Below are 21,057 nucleotides of genomic sequence, written 5' to 3'. Positions count from 1 at the left end.
TAAAGCTGGACTATGCTTATATATTTTTTTAAAGCACAATTTTGAAATCCAAAATAAGAAACATTTTCAACCGGGGCTCATGAGAACCCACAGGAGCACATGCAGAACCATCAGCACATGCAGAACCATCAGCCAGTTATTAAGATTATCAGCTATGTCTAAGGTACCTGGACTATAACATCATTTTCTGATATTATAAAATTATAAAGTGTTTATTTGCTCTGAGTCAGTCACACTTTATCCTTACACAGAAAGTAAGCAGTAGAAACTGGTATCTTTTCTGGCTCAGTGCTGCCACCTTTCACTGCCTTCAACATGCTCAATATGTGTTACAGAGGTTTCATAGTTTATAGAAGTCACATGTTATAAAGGTTACATGTGTTATAAAGTTTACATGTTTTATAAAGTTTACATGTGTTATAAAGTTTACATGTGTTATAGAGGTTACATGTGTTATAAAGTTTACATGTGTTATAGAGGTTACATGTGTTATAAAGTTTACATGTGTTATAGAGGTTATGTGTTATAGAGGTTACATGTGTTATAGAGGTTACATGTGTTATAGAGGTTAAATGTGTTACAGAGGTTACATGTGTTATAGAGGTTACATGGTTTATAGAGGTTACATGTGTTATAGAGGTTACATGGTTTATAGAGGTTACATGTGTTATAGAGGTTACATGTGTTATAGAGGTTACATGTGTTATAAAGTTTACATGTGTTATAGAGGTTGTGTGTTATAGATGTTGCATGGTGTATAGAGGTTACATGTGTTATAGCGGTTACATGTGTTATAGAGGTTACATGTTACAGAAGTCACGTGTTATAGAGGTTACAGTGATATAAATGTTATGTGTTATAGAGATTATGTGTTATAGAGGTTAAATGTGTTTTAGAGGTTATGTGTTATAGAGGTTACAGTGTTATAGAGGTTACATGTGTTATAGAGATTATGTGTTATAGAGGTTACATGTGTTATAGAGGTTACAGTGTTATAAAGGTTATGTGTTATAGAGATTATGTATTATAGAGTTTATGTGTTATAGAGGTTACATGTGTTATAAAGGTTACATATGTTTTAGAGGTTATGTGTTATAGTTACATGTGTTATAGAGGTTATGTGTTATAGAGGTTACATGTGTTATAGAGGTTATGTGTTATAGAGGTTACATGTGTTACAGAGGTTATGTGTTATAGAAGTTATGTGTTATAGAGGTTATGAGTAATAGAGGTTATGTGTTATAGAGGTTACATGTGTTACAGAGGTTATGTGTTATAGAGGTTATGTGTTATAGAGGTTATGAGTAATAGAGGTTATATGTTATAGAGGTTGTGAGTAATAGAGGTTATGTGTTATAGAGGTTATGTGTTATAGAAGTTATGTGTTATAGAGGTTATGTGTTATAGAGGTTATGTGTTATAGAAGTTATGTGTTATAGAGGTTATGTGTTATAGAGGTTATGTGTTATAGAGGTTATGTGTTGTATAGGTTATGTGTTATAGAGGTTATGAGTAATATAGGTTATGTGTTATAGAGGTTATGTGTTATAGAGGTTATGTGTTATAGAAGTTATGTGTTATAGAGGTTATGTGTTGTTTAGGTTATGTGTTATAGAGGTTACATGTGCTATATTCTGTAGGTGTTATATACATGTGTTATACATGGTTTATAGAGGTTACATGTGTTATAGCGGTTACATGTGTTATAGAGGTTACATGTTACAGAAGTCACGTGTTATAGGGGTTACAGTGTTATAAAGGTTATGTGTTATAGAGATGATGTGTTATAGAGGTTATATGTGTTTTAGAGGTTACATGTGTTATAGAGGTTACATGTGTTATAGAGGTTATGTGTTATAGAGGTTACAGTGTTATAGAGGTTACAGTGTTATAGAGGTTACATGTGTTATAGCGGTTACATGTGTTATAGAGGTTACATGTTACAGAAGTCACGTGTTATAGGGGTTACAGTGTTATAAAGGTTATGTGTTATAGAGATGATGTGTTATAGAGGTTATATGTGTTTTAGAGGTTACATGTGTTATAGAGGTTACATGTGTTATAGAGGTTATGTGTTATAGAGGTTACAGTGTTATAGAGGTTACAGTGTTATAGAGGTTACATGTGTTATAGCGGTTACATGTGTTATAGAGGTTACATGTTACAGAAGTCACGTGTTATAGGGGTTACAGTGTTATAAAGGTTATGTGTTATAGAGATGATGTGTTATAGAGGTTATATGTGTTTTAGAGGTTACATGTGTTATAGAGGTTACATGTGTTATAGAGGTTATGTGTTATAGAGGTTACAGTGTTATAGAGGTTACAGTGTTATAGAGGTTACAATGTTATAAAGGTTATGTGTTATAGAGGTTATGTGCATTGAGAGAAACAAACGCTGCTCTACTGGTTTTAAACCACTGACCAATCACGTGTTTCAGTAAGAGCAGTCACGTGATATCCTTATTACACATCTGGTTGGACGATTATTGTTTTGTTATTGCTTCATTTCCCTGCTCTCCTTTGTTAATGAAATTCATTTGTAAAAGTTTTTATTTTTTATTTTTTAATTTTCAGTGTTTCTGTGAAAACGCGTGCGCTTTTCAGTATAATTGTCTTTTACTGCCATCTAGTGTCTAATATGTGAATGTATCATTTAAAGTTTAATGAGACTAATCTCACAATTATAAGCTATAATATATGTAAATGAATCTGTAACAATAAAAGCGATCTCATTGGCTCTTGTTTGCTTATTCAAATAGGTGACGTTGCGTCTCCATGGCGACACGGATAACGCGTTTGAAAGTAAATAAATAACGTCAGATAAAGTGATAAAGAGGCAGGTAGGTAGGAGGATTAGTGTGAAGATTTATGTACAAATGTATGTTTGTGTACATTTGTGTCACAGCTTAACGTCAGAAGCGTAAGATATCGTGCAATTGTTAGTTATACAGGATTATTAATCATCAAGGATTATTTAGTTAAGCAGGATTATTTAGTTAAGCAGGATTATTTAGTTAAACAGGATTATTAATCATCAAGGATTATTTAGATAATCGGGATTATTTAGTTAAACAGGATTATTAATCATCAAGGATTACTTAATCAGGATTATTCAGTTAAACACTATTATTTAGTTAAACAGGATTATTTAGTTAAACACTATTATTTGGTTATGCAGGATTATTCAGTGAAACAGGATTATTTAGTTATCAATGATTATTTAGTTAAACAGGATTATTTAGTCATCCAAGAAAGGCAGGAGCTGAATGGAACACACTCCTACTTCCTACTCCTGGGAAAAGCAGAATTAGCTCAGAAAATCAGAATCAGAATCAGAATCAGCTTTATTCTCCAAGTGTGTGCAGACACACAAGGAAATGTATCGTGGTTTTTAAGGTGCCCTTGGTACATACATACACGTCAATCTGCAATACCACCCTTTGCACACTTATTTCTATATTTAAACTTTATTTGCACTAAATCTATACAAGTATCCATTTAAATTATACCTTTGTATAAACATACTCTATATCAATGAGAAGGCTAACATGCAATATTATATATGGTCACTTTACTAAATACTCACTTTATTCGGACTGCTTAATGTGAATATCACTTGGTGTGTTTATGTGTAAAAGTGTATTGTACAGTCTATAGTCAAATTTATTGTCTGTGGTTATATGTCTGTTTTTAATATATAATATATATAATGACAATAAAGGCATTTAATTCAATTCAATTCAATTCAATTCAATACATATCTGGCAACAGGAAACATTCTACGATGCGCTGTAGATCAGGGAACATCTACAACTGGTCCTCGTCACAGCGTAACACAAGCCAGGTTCCTCTCAGCATGCAGAGCAGCATCATGGATCTTCTCAGCACAAGACTGAGTCGAGAACAGCTCCAGGCCAATTACCATAAACTGGATCTGCACAAAAAGTCTTCTTTCTCCATCAGGTTGTTGCAGCTGGACACCTCTCAGCCAGGCGACCAGCAATACGTCCCCAACTCCTCCCTAATGAACTTCATTGACATGTCAAGGTTCCAGCGTGTGAAGAAGGATGGCAGCAGTCAGGTGAAGCTCCAGCTAGAGCTGCTTGATGTGTTGCATAAAGAGTTAATCCAGGGTCTCCAGGAGCTGGAGTACATCTTGGCTCAAAAAGGTGGCGTGTCCCATGAGCTCAGTGGAGCTGAAGTCCATGAGAAGATCCGCAGCCTCCAGGAGGCAGCTGAAAACTTTGATGCAGTAATGATTCCTGGGAAGCTTTGTGTCAAACACAGGCTGATCCCCGAGCCAGAAAGTAGTAGTTTGCCGCAGTTCCAGCTGGTGCTGGAGGCCAAGAAGCCGGTGCTATTTAACAGAGAGAAAAGCCAAGCCTTTTGTGATTCGGTGGTTCTTCACTGGTACATCGCTGAACAGGAGCAGTACAATCCAATTGAGAGATTCGAAGTCTGTTACAGAGCCACCGATAGAACTGACAAAAAAATGACAAACCCCAGAGCGTTGCGCTATGTGTCCTGCTCAAGCTTCAAGGTTACAATCAACAATCTGATGCCAGAGTGCAGCTACGAGTTCAGTGTGAAGAGATTGGACAACATTTGGCTGGTGTACATGGACTGGAATGACACCATCATCCTCAGGACCACCTCACCACACACCATGACCACACAATGAACCTTCTGTACCCTACAGAGATGTGTCTTAATGCTACAATTACTTATCTTGGTTGTATATTCTATTAAATATCTGAAAAAAGTCAACTGATTTGACCTGAGGATTGTTCTTCATCACCGCCTTCACAAACCTCACACCCTTTTCCATGCATAAGCCACAACACCATACACAGTTTGTGATCCCTATTCATTATACAGACCACATGAATCAATGTGCACTCCATAAAGAAGTCTGAGAGGAAGAACCACAAAGTCCTGGCAGAGAAGATGGAAAAAAGCAGGATATTATTTACAGTAATATATAATATATAACTCTTTAATCTGGATTATTATGTAGTTTAATTTTCTACAACCTCAGCAGTCTGTAGCTGTTTAACTCATTTACATACAGCCACGGTGACAGAAACTTTGCACTTAGCCTCTTTAATGATACTGGCTTATAAACATTTTGATGCCATAAAATTGGGACATCATTATAAAAAACAGACTTAAACTCATAATAGAACAATCTCTCTCATAAATAACTAAAATAATAAATAGAATAACTCTCATGTTTATGACTCTACATGTGGTCCCCGATTCATTTGGCAATATGTTCATGAATAAAATGATGCACTTATTAATAAGATTACAAAATGAATATATGGGTGATAACTTTATTCATTCAAGCTTTTAAAGCAGCACTTCTCAAACCGGACACAGGGGGCGCTGACGAGTGCAAATTAAAACAGTTAGTACTTTTACATTTTCTTTACTAGTCAGAGAGAGGTAAAGCTGATAGCTGTTGAATTTCTCTGACATCAGCAGGACAGTTTTTAACTAAAAAAAAAGAAAAGAAAGAGAGGCTGTGGAGGGAGCGACTGTTTACAGCTGCTATACAAGAAATAAGAATAAGTACTCGTGTGATTCATGAAATAACTTTAAAACCACATCTGGTCCCAGAATACACATGATTCTTAAAGTTTTGCTGATGTACATAATGCATGTTTACACACACTTTAGATCATTTTAATAAAAACTGGTCTACAGCCAGGATTTTGTTCCTCTGGAGCTGTTTGAATGAGGGCAGCTATGACGGCAGACGCACGACTTGATCACCATGACGGCGTGTTGAGCGGTGCGTCGTTGCGTGCAGCGGAAGGTGACGAGTGCGGTCCTGGTGTGCTCAGGGCTGCAGAAGTGTCCATCAGAACATGTTCCACAGAACAGCGGCCTGTAGGACAGAGCGCTGTAGCAGCCGTGATGCTGGAAGCGGATTGGTACGACCGAGCGGTAACTGCTCTCACACACACCCGGCTTCTGGAACTGAGGATACCGTAACACAGTAAAATACCAAACAACACGGACAACACAAGACTTTCAGCATTTCTGAGTAGACTAGCAAAATATGCTAATCCTAAAAATACACTGTTAATTATACTGTATAATAAAATGCTCATAAACACATCGAGAATCTGCTTTCTGCTTTTCCCTTCAGGGGTCTCCACAGCGAATCATCTCTCTCCACCTGTCCCTATCTCCTGCATCCTCAACACTTGCACCCACTAGCTTCATATCCTCATTAATTACATCCATATACCTCCTCTTTGGCCTTCCTCTTTGCCTCCTGCCTGGCAGCTCCATATCCAACATTCTCCTACCGATATACTCACTCTCCGTCCTCTGAACATGTCCAAACCATCTTAATCTGTCCTCCCTAACTTTGTCTCCCAAACGTCCCTCTGATGTACTCGTTCCTAATCCTGTCTGATCTTGTCACTCCCAAAGAGAAACTCATCACCTTCAGCTCGGCTACCTCTAGCTCTGACTCCTGTCTCTGCTCCAGTGACACTGTCTCTAAAACATACAGCATGGCCGGTCTCACCACTGTCCTGTACACCTTCCCCTTGATTCTCACTGATATTATCCTATCACACAGAACTCCTGTCACCTTTCTCCACCCACTCCAACCTGCCTGCACTCGCCCCTTTACCTCTTTCCCGCTCTCTCCATTACTCTGGACTGTTGACCCCAAGTACTTAAACTCCTGTACCTTCTTCACCTCTTCACCCTGTAACCTTACTGTTCCACTTCCCTCCCTTTCATTCACACACATGTACTCAGTCTTACTACGACTGACTTTCATTCCTCTTCTCTCGAGTCAGTCGTAGTAAGACATCCCCCAAGCTTTATATTCCAGGACACTTGATGACCAGATTGTTGTACAATACCAGGGTCCTATTTACTAAGCCAAGTAACTATTAGCTGATTAGAAATATAATACGTCAGCATACGTCAGCATTCAAATATAATGCAGCATTTCTATTCATTTCCACGTCATATTCTATATTAGCAGCATTGTAGTGACTCACCCCTGAGGCTCTGGAGGTCAGGCCAGGGGGACAGGGTCTGACCACACACAGGCGTGTGAGGGTTTCTGGTTGACAGGCCGAGTTTCTGTTTGAGACTCGTGTGGACACACCTGGACCACAGCTGCGTGAACACACACTCCACTCAGTGCTCTGTTCGATGCAGTTGGCCCTGGAGGCTCCGCTAGGCGCAGACGTGTCCTGCCAGGACCTAACCGCTCGCTCGCCTGCCGCGACAGGAAAGACATAAACACCTTTACAGTTTTATGTTCTGTTTTACATTTGTCTGTCTAAAAATGGAACAATGTTTAACAAAAAATAAATAAATTCTCTCAGCTACTGTAACGATCATGAAAAAGCAGAAGCGACTCCCAAAATCATCCTGGAACAAAAGATTCGAGATGAAATAAAACTAATCATTAAATACCACCATCTCAGTAACACCAATAGCTCCCAGAGGAGCAGGCCTGAGGATGGGATGAACTTTGACCCACTGACACTGGAGACTCCTTCCACACATCATACAGAATACATTTGTCTGTAAAAATTTACACTTTTAGTTTGCAGTATTTTCGACAGCTCCCATTACGTCGAAGAGCCTCGTCCACATGCAGCCATTTGTAGGTTTATTAAATGTAATAACCAGGAATTTTATTCTTAGACACAAACACAAATGCTGTTGAATGTAGCCACAGATTGTTTTGGGTGGCAACATTTTACAGAACGGAACAGAACGAGGCATAGAAGCCTTTATTATCACCACATATACATGACAGCACAGCGGAATTCTTTTCTTCACATACCCCAACTGAGGAGGTTGGGGTCAGAGTGCAGGGGCAGCTATGATACAGCACCCCTGGAGCAGGGAGGGTTGAGGGCCTTGCTCAAGGGCCCAGCAGTGGCAGCTTGTGCTGGGCCTTGAACCCTGATCCTCCGATCAACAACCTAGAGCCTTAACCAGTTGAGCCACCACTGCCCCATTTTAAAGAAATGAAAGTATGTCACCTTTGTGCGAAAGCATCTGGCTTATGAAAGAGGTCAAAGCGAATGACTTCTGAGAAACTGCACCAGAATAAAACTTACATTAAATGTAGTTATTGTTATCTACGTAGCTTCAAAACTTTGTGACTCATTGTGATGTCATTGAGTCTTTAAATAAAACATAACAATCCACCGATGTTATCTTGGAGCTGCTCAGAGCTCCTCCGTTCCACCAGCTGACAGAACCAGAGTTATTTAATACACAGGATCTCTCACATGCTTTAATACCTGCAGTGTTTTCCAGCACATTGCTGTTTTCTGTGCCGTCACACACCCACTCTCTGCAGCAGCGCCCAGGCACCTTCACCAGTCTCGGGTGGTGGCAGTTCGGGGTGTTCAGATCCTCAGTACACAGAGGGACACACGTGATGCCCCCACCCACACAGTTACACAGCTGTGTGCACGAGGGCTTGAACGACTGACCCTCCTCGTACCTCTTGCCCAAGTACACACAGCCGAGCGCGCTTCGCCCTGGAGACACGACAACGGCAAACTTTAGTCACTCTTATAATAAACAAACAAAAGTTTGGGCTGTTTTTAGTGACATACAAATTATCCAAAAAAAGCTGATTAGAGAAACACACACTGCTAATTCTGAGATACACACTCCACTGTTACACACTGTTACACACTCCACTGTTACACACTGTTACACACTCCACTGTTACACACTGTTACACACTCCACTGTTACACACTGTTACACACTCCACTGTTACACACTGTTACACACTGTTACACACTCCACTGTTACACACTGTTACACACTCCACTGTTACACACTGTTACACACTGTTACACACTCCACTGTTACACACTGTTACACACTGTTACACACTCCACTGTTACACACTGTTACACACTGTTACACACTGTTACACACTCCACTGTTACACACTCCACTGTTACACACTGTTACACACTGTTACACACTCCACTGTTACACACTGTTACACACTGTTACACACTGTTACACACTGTTACACACTGTTACACACTCCACTGTTACACACTGTTACACACTGTTACACACTCCACTGTTACACACTGTTACACACTGTTACACACTGTTACACACTGTTACACACTCCACTGTTACACACTGTTACACACTGTTACACACTCCACTGTTACACACTGTTACACACTGTTACACACTGTTACACACTCCACTGTTACACACTGTTACACACTGTTACACACTCCACTGTTACACACTGTTACACACTCCACTGTTACACACTGTTACACACTGTTACACACTCCACTGTTACACACTGTTACACACTCCACTGTTACACACTGTTACACACTCCACTGTTACACACTCCAATGTTACACACTGTTACACACTCCACTGTTACACACTCCACTGTTACACACTCCAATGTTACACACTCCAATGTTACACACTGTTACACACTCCACTGTTACACACTGTTACACACTCCACTGTTACACACTCCAATGTTACACACTGTTACACACTCCAATGTTACACACTCCACACTGTTACACACTCCACTGTTACACACTGTTACACACTGTTACACACTGTTACACACTGTTACACACTGTTACACACTGTTACACACTGTAATACATAATGCATAATACATATATTATTTTAGGAATTTGAATGCACTTATCCCAGTCATATTCCCAGCACTTACGGACACACTCTCCGGGTCCGTGTGGGAAACTGGCACTGTAGTCACACTCCAAACCGCGCTGAGCTTCACACACCTCAGTTTCAGAGCAGAGTTCACCTTCTTGTCGTGCACAGATCTGACAGCAGTGACACCCGTCCAGGACCAGAGGAACCCCGCGGGGGCAATTCGGGGTGAGAAACGGACACTGGCATGGACCTGAACACAGCTGACACGTGACCTGAAAAACAATTAGTTTTTTGACCACGTTAAAATTTTAAACTTTTATTTCTGTAAACTTAAATTTCAACCTCTGAAAGTGAGACTCTTGGAGATCAGGGTTGTTAGTTGTGTAACAACTAAACGTTTATTTTATTATTAAATAAAATAATAAGTATGCAGTAATATTTACGAATGCTGAGCAAACTGTTTAAGTAATCAGAATTCAAACATTAAACCCACAGACAATACAAAGTTGTAGAAATTGACCAAACATGGCAACCCTGCCCAAGGCTCAGGCATCTAAATGCCTTGAATTATTTTTTGCTTCTTTAATTTGATTTGGTTTCTTTTAAAACTTGTCATTTTAAGCAGCTATGCAAAGCATTATGAATAATTATAAATGTATTATTCCATTAAATGGAGAAATTACGTTACAGGTCTTATTGAAAATATCCTGTGCTTTTTCTGCAGCTCTGAATGACTCAGGACGGATCCTGAAGATTCGTAGAGAGTAAGTGTCGAGTCTGTAGAGGTTTCTGACCCGTGTGAGGACGGAGAGGAGGACAGAGACGGTGAAAAACGCTCCTCGGGTTTCCCTCTTCATCCTGCAGCCGGAATGTTTCTCCTCTGCTACGAGATGTCCTGAATTCTATTAAGCGTCTGTGTCCGTGTTAGCAAACATCTCGCCTCCAGGCCTCTCGTTTATACCCTCGTGTCTCTGATGTCACAGCCAGAAAGTGCAAATAGAATTTGGACGTAGATCAAGAATAGTTTCAATTCCAGCTTTTTTTTGGTGCCTCTTTTTTCCTACAGGTTTTGTGGAGCATGTGTGTGGGAGCAACACAAAGAACACTCGTTCTGGGGGAGAAAAGAACTGTGTGAAAAGTGTGAAAAGAGTGTGATTGGAGTTTAACGCTTATCTGTTACAAGTACAAAAAGCCACTGTAATGAAATGATTTAGACTTTTAGAAAAATGTGCTTACATATCTACGTGTATGTACTTTTAAATGTGTATAAATATGCACAACATGTGTATGCACTGTGTGTGTAGTAGGAGTATGTGTGTGTGTGTGTGTGTGTGTGTGTGTGTGTGTGTGTGTCTGTGTGTCTGTGGGTGTGTGTGTCTTAATTTGTTTCACTTCTTTCTTTGAACTTTTAGTATTTTTCCACCTGATTGTTGCTTTAGTATTGTTTTCCACCTGATGACTGTTTATGACTGTTTATGACTGTTTATGACTGTTATGACTGTTATGACTCCTCCTGATCGTCAAACCTTAGTTATGTTAATTGGCTATTATTTTAACACCCTGTGCAACTACAGGACACACAACAATTTTTGTGTTTTCTTATCAATTTTAAGATCCCTGGAGCCACAGAACCCTGGTCTCATCACTTCCAGCAAGAACTGCCCCTGTACATCTTACAACACAGACCTGTTTTATACATAAAGTGGACTTGAGCTCCTGTAAGTCATTTCACTGATGCAGATTTGAGTTCCATGGTGAAAAGAAAAATCTAGCCACCTCCAAGCAGAATAACACAAACCGGTTGACCAGAACACCAGATTCCTCTCCGTGGTGGAGGTGGAAAATATCAACAGATTTTAAAGAAGAAAAACACAATAAGGGCAAACTGCAAACTGTCACGTGTCAAACACAATAAATCATACGTCAGATCCTGAAGAAGACTCAAGGAACAAAAACTGGAGCAATTAAACCCTGAACCATTATGTTAAAAAAAAAAATCATAGTCTGCTTCAAAGACCACCCTCCCACTTTAAAATGGGGCTATTGGTAACCAGTCTGTATCATCAGGGCAGTTATAGCTCAGTGGTTAAGGTGTCAGATCACTGATCAGGAGCTTGTGCCACCAAGCTACCACTTCTGGGCCCCTTAAGCATGGCCCTTAACTCTCGGTTACTCAGCTGTATGTATAAATGAGATATAAGTAACAGGGTTGTCAAGTGTCCCACATTGAGCATCGCAGTCCCTCATGTCGGTCTCTTGTCATGCTCCCGAAACACATCGTATTTGTCATGCAGAAAAACTTTTTGACTGTTTATCATATATTTAATAAGCCGCAGCGCCTAAAACGTATCTGTACGCACCGTTGTCTCTATGGAACCGGGCAAGAATCAAGTCTCCCCTGGAGTTCTTAGTTCTTATCAGCCAATCAGAAAAAAGAGGCTACACAACAGCCAATCAGAAAATAGCACTATTGTATCTGGGTAAGATTTAACACAACAACCAATGAAAAAAAAATTAATTAGAGAGGGTAATTTCGATGGTCGAAAGCTCAACATGAAACAGCTCGTCTCTGGGTGGGACATTGTCCTCAATCATGTCCCTAAACATGTCTGGGCTTGTGCTGAACTGTTTTATACAGGAGCAACATTACACATGATAAAGGGGTCCAAAAAGGCAACAAACACTTACAATAAACACCACCAGTCATAATCTCTCTCTCTCTGTCTCTCTCTCTCTCTCTCTCTCTCTCTCTCTCTCTCTCTCTCTCACACACACACACACACACACACACACACACACACACACAAACACACACACACACACACACACACACACACACACACACACACACACACACACACACACACACACACATTAATAAATGGAAATTGAACAAATACACCTGCCGGTCTTCAAAACCTGAGAGCCCTTATGTAAGTTGCTTAATAAATATAATTACTTGTCTCCATCAGTGTCTAGTGATTTTCATGCTTAACAGAAATCATCAGCTCGAGCGTTCTGACGTACAGAGAGAGGAACTTTACAGAATGTTGTGTATTTTAAAGCTGACTTTCCTCAGTAATAAAGTGCTGGTGTGTGGAGACAAGGACCTGAAACTGATCACACACTGGAACTGAACCACAAAACCTGCATCATCATCATCATCATCAGTCATTAATAAAACACCTTTCTGTTTCAGTCAGTGATCTGTAGTCGAGTTGTGTTTGTGTCGCTTTGTTCCATTGGTATTTATTTTTAATTTGTTTAGTAAAGGTTTTTTATTCACTGCAAAGGCGGGGCTTGCTGTGAAGGTCACGTGATTCCATCCATGTGCGACGAATCGAAAGCACCGCGAGCGCTCGTTGTCTGACCAATCAGAAGCGAGTTTGGAAAGTCTGGTAGCTAGAAAGAAAATTTAGCGTTGTTGAGGTTTTTTCAGTTGGTGTAGATGTTGGAGATCGGACACGAAATCGGACACGGAATCTGACCACGCGCTGGAGGAGGGACATGGGAGCAACCTTGGGGACCTTCAGCCTTCTGCACTGGGTAGGGGATTTAATCTCATTTATTTACTAATTTGTTTAAAGAAAAGAGAGAAAATAGAGAAACGTTTTTCTAAAAAAAAATTTATTTTTATTTTTAATGTTTGTGCGTTTCGTCACTTGCGCGCGCGCTTTAATCCGCTTAATCCGGTGTTGCGCGTGACCCCACTTCCCTTCGGTAGTGTCTCTGTAACCTGAGGGATTAAACCCGTTGTTTTTAAACTTCCTAACCGGATTAACAGCACTGTTCAATACGTTTAGACGCAGCACACAGGGCAAAGATGGAACAGAGCTTCAAACTTCCTCTAACAGTCAGATTGCATTTACAGATGTGTTCCAGCTGTGCGACCTGCTGGGTCTCAGGTGTGTCACAGACTCAAACTAAACCAAAAACCAGGTTAAAAAAAAAACCTGTATAAAGCGTGAAGAAGACGAGCTTTAAATATCTGACAGTTTAAGGGGAATCCTGAGGGACTTTCCTGATATCAAGATTAGATTAGATTAGACCTCAGGATTAAAAAAGGGATAAGGATCATTTATCTCCATGAGGTAATTTTAGTGCTGTTAGATCGGATTTCAGGTCAGAATACAAATGCAGAATAAATAATAAAATATAAGATGGTGCTTGATGACGTCAGAAACTGTGTCAGTGTTGTGATGTCATAATGCTGTAATATCTAACAGACTTTATTTGTGTTCGCACAAATAAAGGCAGCAAACTGGGGTTTCTCTTGTCGATTTGTCGTTTAGTACGAACATTTCACCTGTAAAAATAATTCCAGATATAATATGTGTGATGGTCAGGGGGCGCATACTTTTGGCTATAGTGTATTATACAATAATTAGACCATCTGATTGGTGGATAAATTAGACAATAGTAAGGATTATACAATAAAATGTTTGTAAGAGTGAAAGTTTCCCTTTAAACGTATTTAAGAGGATTAAAACTCATTGTGTTTTTGGAAACTGAAATTAAACAGATAAGAAAAAAATGTTTCACTGTCTGAAGAATGTTTCCTGTTTCATCTTGTTCCCCTTCAAACACAAACATTTCAGCTTGAGAGAAACACAGAAGGTTTATAATCTGAAGGTCAGATGATAAGAACACACACAGATCACACTGTTCAGGCACGAGAAAGAGTTTCAAGGTCGTACCGTGTGGATCGGCCCAATGACCGGACGACGTCTGTTCGGTACAGTGCAGAAAATGTCAAAATAAAGTGAATGTATGTTTTTAATGAAGAAAACGTATCAAAATCATGTATGTACTTTATGTAGTAAGGTGGGGGCGCGGTGGCTTAGTGGTTAGCACGTTCGCCTCACACCTCCAGGGTTGGGGGTTCGATTCTCGCCTCCACTGAGAGTGTGTGTGCCCTGTGATGGGTTGGCACTCCGTCCAGGGTGTATCCTGCCTCGATGCCCCATGACGCCTGAGATAGGCACAGGCTCCCCGTGACCCGAGAAGATCGGATAAGCGGTAGAAAATGAATGAATGAATGAGTGTAGTAAGGTTCGACGGTTCATCGCTCAGGATGCTGAGTTCTTATTAACACGCTTGTGGCTGCAAAGCTGAAGGAAAGACAATAAAAAACCCCGATGATGCTGAACATTGTGATGGTTTACATACACTCACTATAAACAACATAGAATAATGCATTCATTAAAATGATCATGTGTTTAATAATAATAATGTGTGTGTGTGTGTGTGTGTGTGTGTGTGTGTGTTCTAGGCTCAGTGTCTGTGTGGCTCGGCGACATGTCTTACATGTCGTTTTTGCTCCAAATGTAAGAACTCAATAGTGACTCGAATCATTTACGCCTCCATCCTCTTACTCGACACCATCATCGCCTGCATCATGCTGTCACCCAGCGTCGAGCGGCAGATGAAACAGGTAAAGCGGTAATCTGTCTTTAGTCTGATTTGTTTGATTTGTAACTGAATGAGTGAATTGTTAAAATTAGAAAATGAACACCTGAGTGAATCATTTCAGGTTATAGAGTGAACAGAAATCTGACTCCTTGGAGATCAAACTGTATTCGAACGAATCATTTTTTGAGGTTCTATAACAAATAAATGGATGAATTATTAAAGATCAGAATGTGAATCACTGAGTCAATTCAGATTCCTCTTTTAATATAAAGGAATCATTTATTAGCCCCCAGGTGGTCCAGCGGCAGGATCCCACGTTCTCATTGTCGTGGCTCGGGTTCGATTCCCCGTCAGGGAGCTGTAGAGTTAACTCTCAGTGCTGGTACCGAGCCCGGATATAAATGGGAGGGTTGCGTCCGGAATGGCATCCGGTGTAAAACCTGTGCCAAATCTAATATGCGGTACCACGTGATCTGCTGTGGCGACCCCAAACAGGAACCAGCCAAAAGAAGAATCACGTATTTTTAAATTAGCTCATTGTATTGTATTTAAGATTTGATTATTTTTTTAAATTATGCAGCTGATTACCTGAATGTATGAATGAATCATTTGAGTTTCTGATGAATAAGCAGAGTGAATCATTTAAGATTATAAAGTGAACGAATGCATACAGTAAGTGAATCATTTAAGGTCTTAATGAAATAGAGTGAATCATTTGAGAGTTATAAACTGAATGAATGAATCATTTGAGATTCTGATCAATAGGGGAGTGAATCATTTGTGAATGAACGCATAAGCAAATCGTTTGAGCTCATATTGAATGAATTAGGTGAGTGAATCATTTGAGTTATAAATTGAATGAATGAATCATTTGCGACTCTGATCAATAGTGGAGTGAATCATTTGTGAACGAACGCATAAGTAAATCGTTTGAGCTCATATTGAATTAGGTGAGCGAATCATTTCAGAGTTATAAACTGAATGAATTAATCATTTGAGATTGTGAATAAAATGTAAGTGGATTTTCTGACTCACTTGTAAAGATCCCTGGATTTTGTGAAGACGCCACGAACAACGGCACCGCAGGAGCTTTTCAGTGCGACACGTTTGTGGGCTTCAAAGCTGTGTATCGTCTTTGCTTCGGCATGAGCTTGAGCTTCGTGGCTTTTTGTCTGCTGACATTCAACATAAAGAACAGCAGAGACCCTCGAGCTGCATTTCACAACGGGTAAAGAGCTAATTAACTAACGAGGGTTGATCAAGCTTCACACCTGACAGGACTTTACACTAAACACTTTTCCTAGCTGCTGTGAAGGTCTTGACTGTTTCTCTAACTTGTTGCTCCTTTATTTCATGCAGCTGCTGGTTTTTCAAAATCACGATCATTATCGCGCTCACAGTCGCTGGCTTTTACATTCCAGATGGACATTTCTCTTACGGTGAGAAACACACTTTACATTCACGTACAATGTTATTTTGTTTTGCACAATTCTTTATCTAAAGCATGGTGCTGGTAGCATCGTGTCCACCGATACATAACAAATGATTCACAGTGTCCGTTAACGTCACGTCACATGTCATGTCATGACTCCATGGTCACTTTTGCACCTGTTTATCACCACTTCACTTCTTCATTCACTGTTTGTCAGGTTGACCTCGGTGGGGTTTGAGCTCATGTCTGAGCTCATGTCTTGAGTACTTTCATGTAAAATAAATATCACTTTAAAAAAAATAATGTTTTAATAATGTGAACAATTCTGTCTCAAGTATTTATTTTATGTTATTTAATATAATTTCTTAGTACTTTTTAAATGTCACACCATAGGACACATTTACAGTATTGTTGAGTGAAAAAGTGAAAAAAATATGTGAAGTCATTGACAAAATGAGTGACCTGTACTATTTTCTGAAACTGCAGTTTTCATACTCCACAAATATATGTAACTTATATGTATCTTAAAAAGATATGCTTTCCAAAAAAAGTACTTTTTCTTGGTCATTTGTCAACTACCCATATATTGTTGTTTTGCTCAGTTTGGTTTGTAGTAGGTGCACTTGGAGCTTTCTTCTTCATCCTCATCCAGCTCATCCTCCTCATGGACTTTGTGCACTCGTTGAGCGAGTCGTGGCACGACAAGAAAGAAAACCAGAACGCGAAGCTCTGGGGTTGTGGTGCGTGAGTGTAACATCATCATGACTTTATAATTAGAATAATTATGTTTTACTATTATTACTAGTGACTAGTAACTATTATTACTATTACTAGTGACTAGTAACTATTATTACTATTGTCACTATTATCACTATCACTGTTTATTATGTTTAATATTATCAGTAAGTGATAAGTGAGTCAGTTAGTTATGTTACTGTTTTAGTTTTGGATTTGGTTTATTTCTCTCTCTCTCCCTTTGTTTCTCTCTCCATCTCTCTCTCTCCCTCTCTCTGCCTTCGTCTCTCTCCATCTCTCTCCGGCTCCCCATCTCTCTATCTCTCTCACTCTCTCTCATTCTCCCTCCCTCTCTCTCCCTCTCCCTCTCTCTCTCTCTCTCTCTCTCTCTCTCTCTCTCTCTCTCTCTCTCTCCCTCTCTCTCTCCCCCTCCCTCTCTCTCTCTCTCTAGCCCTGATAAGTGTAACCTTACTGAACTACTCTGTGTCTGTCCTTGGCATCACGCTCTTGTTCATATTTTACGCTCGGCCTGTGGAGTGTTCACTCAGCAAGTTCTTCATCAGCTTCAACCTCATCCTCTGCATCATCGCTTCAGTCATCTCTGTTCAGAAGATAGTTCGTGTAAGTGACAAAAATATATATATACACACACAAACAAGAGCTTTTATTATTTATTATCTGCATCACTTTGTTTTAAAAGTGAGGTCACTGTAGGGGGCGTGGCCTAAATAAGATATTAACATGAAGAAATCCTGCTCCATTTACGGCACATATTCTTTAACACTCATCTGATTTACAGAAACGTCTTCCTGCTTCTGGACTCATGCAGTCGTCCTTCATCACTCTGTACACCGTCTACCTCACCTGGTCAGCTGTGACAAACGAACCAGGTACTGCAGAGAGCTGTAGCTGTAGCTCGGGTGTAGTGACAGCCCCATTATCACCTCACTCTTTGTTGTGCTTTGGAATGACTTTTATTTTGTTTTTTATTTAGTTTTTACACCAAATAAAACAAAATACGGTCAGAAATGTGTGAAAGAAATTAAATTCATGTAGAAAATAAAGAGGTCCTGACACAGAACCCTGTGGGACCTCAAAGTCAACATTTTTAATCCCAAAGTCAGATCTAAAAGCTTTTACAGTCTGAATAAACCAACAACAGGCCTTTTATCTGTCTTCAGTCAGTTGTGTGAATGGAAATGATCACTCATTTGTTTATAAAATAAGATTTTACAGATTCTTCGTGTGTATGCTGATAAAAGTCAGATGCCTGACAGAACAATTTGTATAAATGTTTAGTGGTTTGTACTGAAGACTGAAATCACTGTTTCTGTTTTATTTTAATCCTGAATCAGAAAAATCCTGCAATCCCAGCCTGCTGAGCATCTTCCAGCAGGTTCCCGCTCTCAACAGCTCTTCAACAAACCAAACCCAGCTGGCGAGCCCAGAGCATCCTTACTTCCTAACGGAGGATGCACAAAGCATCGTGGGATTGTTAGTGTTTGTGGTGTGCATTTTATACTCGAGGTACGATCACGTTCAGTACAGCTTTATTAAGAGAAACCCTTCTGTCTGTGACGGTGTAGTGGGATGTACTGTAGCACGTCACAGCCTGTTTTATTCTTCTACAACTCCGTCACTGTGGACGAGCTGTTGCTATAGAAACCATAAACGATCAGAGCGATGCATTAATATACACGTGCGCTAATGTCAGCACTGCTGTTATCTATTTGTGTGGAAACTTTATTCTGTTAAACTATTTGTAACTGAGTGAAAGTCTGACACACGGCTCTGTGGTTGGCAGCATTCGCTCGTCCAGCACCAGTCAGGTGAACAAACTCCTGCTGACTCCATCAAACGCCGTGCTGATCGACGACCATTCCACAGGAAGCCTCCACGCCTCCGAGGGGCCGAGACGTCTGGTAGATAACGAGAGAGACGGCGTCCAGTACAGCTACTCCTTCTTTCACATGCAGCTCTTCCTCGCGTCGCTCTACATCATGATGACGCTCACAAAATGGTACAGGTGAGTAACGGACGCTCCAGGTTACAGCAGGAATAATCAGCATCAGTTACATTTGTTAGTGTCATTCTGCTTATTTCTATAGCAATAATAATAATAATAATAATAATAAAATAAAATATTGTTTCAATCTGTTAAAAGCTTTCGTAACCACTGCTGCTGTTGAATTTAATCAGTTTCGTATTTCATATATTATTTATTCTTTTTTTTTTTATAACACATTTCAGTGAAGCATGTGGAAGTGGGCGGGGCTAAACAACATTCTCACACATGCACAAGACACTAAATAACTCTCGAGTTTGAGACGACAGAAATTCAGAACTAAACGTGCGTCTGGGACGACAGAATAAAGAACGGGAATAAATTAATTTTTTTAATACACGTTATCACAAAATCAGAAATATTCTGAAATATTAATTTGTCATTAAACAAAACATCCGAAACATCCTTTTTACCTAAACTGAGTTATTTAGTAGTTATTTACTAGTTAAACAGTAAAAGTGGAACTTTCAGTCATTCTGATTGTCGTTAGCTGATCGCTGAAGTGTGAACCTTCGGTTTGATTTGCTTTACTGAAAAGTTTTAACATCAGAGCTGGAGGACTCAGACGTGACTCAGACATGACTCAGATTTGTCTCAGAGACACATAAGCCGAGCAACGAGCACAAAGTGGAACTTTGCAGCAGGAAGCTGCAGCAATAGCCAAGGAACACAAAGGAAGCAGAAAACAGGAAGTGACCTGGAGGCCTTTTTGTTGTTTCATTTCTATCAGTAGTTGAACTCAAAGATTATTGTTATTATTTTTATCGTTGTTTGGTAATAGTGTGATATTTTGTGTGTTATTGCTAGTGTTTGTTAATGTTGTGATATTTTGGGTTATTTGTGTAACAGACCTGATGCCAACTACAGTGACATCACACACAAGAGAGGACCAGTGTGGGTGAAAATCTCGTCCAGTTGGACTTGTGTCTTTCTCTACGTCATGACTCTGATCTCTCCCATCATCTTCCAGGACAGAGAGTTCTCATAAACACTGTACCCATTTCACCCTCGTGTGATTCTTCATCCGTCTTCTGTAGCATGTCCGATCCACAGGGACGTCCGATCCACAGGGACGTCCGATCCACAGGGACGTCCGATCCACAGGGACGTCCGATCCACAGGGACGTCCGATCCACAGGGACGTCTGATCCACAGGGACGTCTGGACGTCTAGCCCATGTTCTGCTGATCAGTGTTTAAGTCACTTTCTAAATGTTCTTACTTTTTATTGTTGAGAAGTTGTGATTTTTTCAGATTGTTAAAAAAAACAAAACGCAATGTGGAAACATTTTTCTCTTGAGATTTTATGTAACATCTAAAAATAGTCCGATATTTTTAAGGACACTTTCTTTTTCTCTTTTTACCTAAAATTTAAAAAAAGAAAAAAAATGTTTTATATATATATATATTTTTTACCTTTTTTACCTAAACTTTTCTAAAGTTTGAGAAGTATTGTGATTTTTTTTTCTCTAAAGATGTTTTGTTACCTTTTTAAACTCAAGCGTAATGGACGATTTGAGAAACGTGAAATTTTCTATAGAATTTAGAAATATGGTGGTAAAATTTTGCATAAGACATTTCATCACTTTTTTCCCAGAGGCTTCGTGTAACGTTTGAGGAAGTGTTTGTGATCGTTTGCAGTTTTTTTTTCCTAAAAATAAAAAAAGGAAACATAAGAAAGCAGATTTGTCATATTTTACTGAACATAAAAAAAGATTTTTGTAGT

General features: G+C 39.6%; 3 protein-coding genes across 7 annotated transcripts; 2 read left to right on the top strand and 1 right to left on the bottom strand.

Moving 5' to 3' along the window:
* Positions 1–2,688: 2,688 nt before the first annotated feature.
* LOC113661990 (fibronectin type III domain-containing protein 11) lies at positions 2,689–4,769 on the top strand. 4 transcript variants are annotated; one of them, XM_027176566.2, is made up of 2 exons: positions 2,689–2,842; positions 3,774–4,769. In XM_027176566.2, the coding sequence occupies exon 2, from the start codon at positions 3,787–3,789 to the stop codon at positions 4,681–4,683; it is 897 nt and encodes a 298-aa protein (XP_027032367.1). In that variant the 5' UTR covers positions 2,689–2,842; positions 3,774–3,786; the 3' UTR covers positions 4,684–4,769. The 4 variants fall into 4 exon arrangements, with proteins under 4 accessions (XP_027032367.1, XP_027032369.1, XP_027032366.2 ...); XM_027176568.2 differs by having other exon boundaries at positions 2,786–2,804; XM_027176565.2 differs by lacking the exon at positions 2,689–2,842 and adding an exon at positions 3,243–3,398.
* A 555-nt stretch (positions 4,770–5,324) lies between these two features.
* On the bottom strand, positions 5,325–16,273 carry LOC113662013 (CCN family member 2-like). Its single transcript, XM_027176625.2, has 6 exons — positions 16,136–16,273; positions 10,483–10,659; positions 9,744–9,960; positions 8,300–8,542; positions 7,034–7,257; positions 5,325–5,987 (listed from the first exon to the last, which is right to left on the bottom strand). Exons 2-6 carry the CDS (start codon positions 10,543–10,545, stop codon positions 5,706–5,708), a joined length of 1,029 nt encoding a protein of 342 aa, XP_027032426.2. The 5' UTR covers positions 10,546–10,659; positions 16,136–16,273; the 3' UTR covers positions 5,325–5,705.
* Positions 13,045–21,011, top strand: si:ch73-267c23.10 (serine incorporator 3). Of its 2 annotated transcripts, XM_027176624.2 has the most exons (10): positions 13,045–13,234; positions 14,961–15,122; positions 16,144–16,328; positions 16,460–16,539; positions 17,135–17,272; positions 17,719–17,888; positions 18,067–18,157; positions 18,623–18,794; positions 19,072–19,293; positions 20,182–21,011. In XM_027176624.2, exons 1-10 carry the CDS (start codon positions 13,196–13,198, stop codon positions 20,318–20,320), a joined length of 1,398 nt encoding a protein of 465 aa, XP_027032425.1. In that variant the 5' UTR covers positions 13,045–13,195; the 3' UTR covers positions 20,321–21,011. The 2 variants fall into 2 exon arrangements, with proteins under 2 accessions (XP_027032425.1, XP_047666373.1); XM_047810417.1 differs by lacking the exons at positions 13,045–13,234; positions 14,961–15,122 and adding an exon at positions 15,749–15,772.
* Positions 21,012–21,057: the final 46 nt, after the last annotated feature.

Source organism: Tachysurus fulvidraco, chromosome 2 (assembly GCF_022655615.1).
Source record: "Tachysurus fulvidraco isolate hzauxx_2018 chromosome 2, HZAU_PFXX_2.0, whole genome shotgun sequence".
NCBI lineage: Eukaryota > Metazoa > Chordata > Actinopteri > Siluriformes > Bagridae > Tachysurus > Tachysurus fulvidraco.
This window is presented reverse-complemented; position numbering and strand designations above follow the sequence as displayed.

What these genes read in the sequence shown, in the direction of transcription:
- LOC113661990 (XM_027176566.2), top strand. Translation starts at nt 3,787, where the DNA reads ATGCGCTGTAGATCAGGGAACATCTACAACTGGTCCTCGTCACAGCGT.
- LOC113662013 (XM_027176625.2), bottom strand. Translation starts at nt 10,545, where the DNA reads ATGAAGAGGGAAACCCGAGGAGCGTTTTTCACCGTCTCTGTCCTCCTC. An exon ending in TCCTCTCCGTCCTCACACGG is followed by an intron (nt 9,961 to 10,482) that starts GTCAGAAACCTC and finishes ATTGTTTTTCAG; the next exon opens with GTCACGTGTCAGCTGTGTTC. An exon ending in CGGACCCGGAGAGTGTGTCC is followed by an intron (nt 8,543 to 9,743) that starts GTAAGTGCTGGG and finishes TCGTGTCTCCAG; the next exon opens with GGCGAAGCGCGCTCGGCTGT.
- si:ch73-267c23.10 (XM_027176624.2), top strand. Translation starts at nt 13,196, where the DNA reads ATGGGAGCAACCTTGGGGACCTTCAGCCTTCTGCACTGG. An exon ending in CGAGCTGCATTTCACAACGG is followed by an intron (nt 16,329 to 16,459) that starts GTAAAGAGCTAA and finishes TATTTCATGCAG; the next exon opens with CTGCTGGTTTTTCAAAATCA. An exon ending in GTGTGCATTTTATACTCGAG is followed by an intron (nt 18,795 to 19,071) that starts GTACGATCACGT and finishes TGTGGTTGGCAG; the next exon opens with CATTCGCTCGTCCAGCACCA.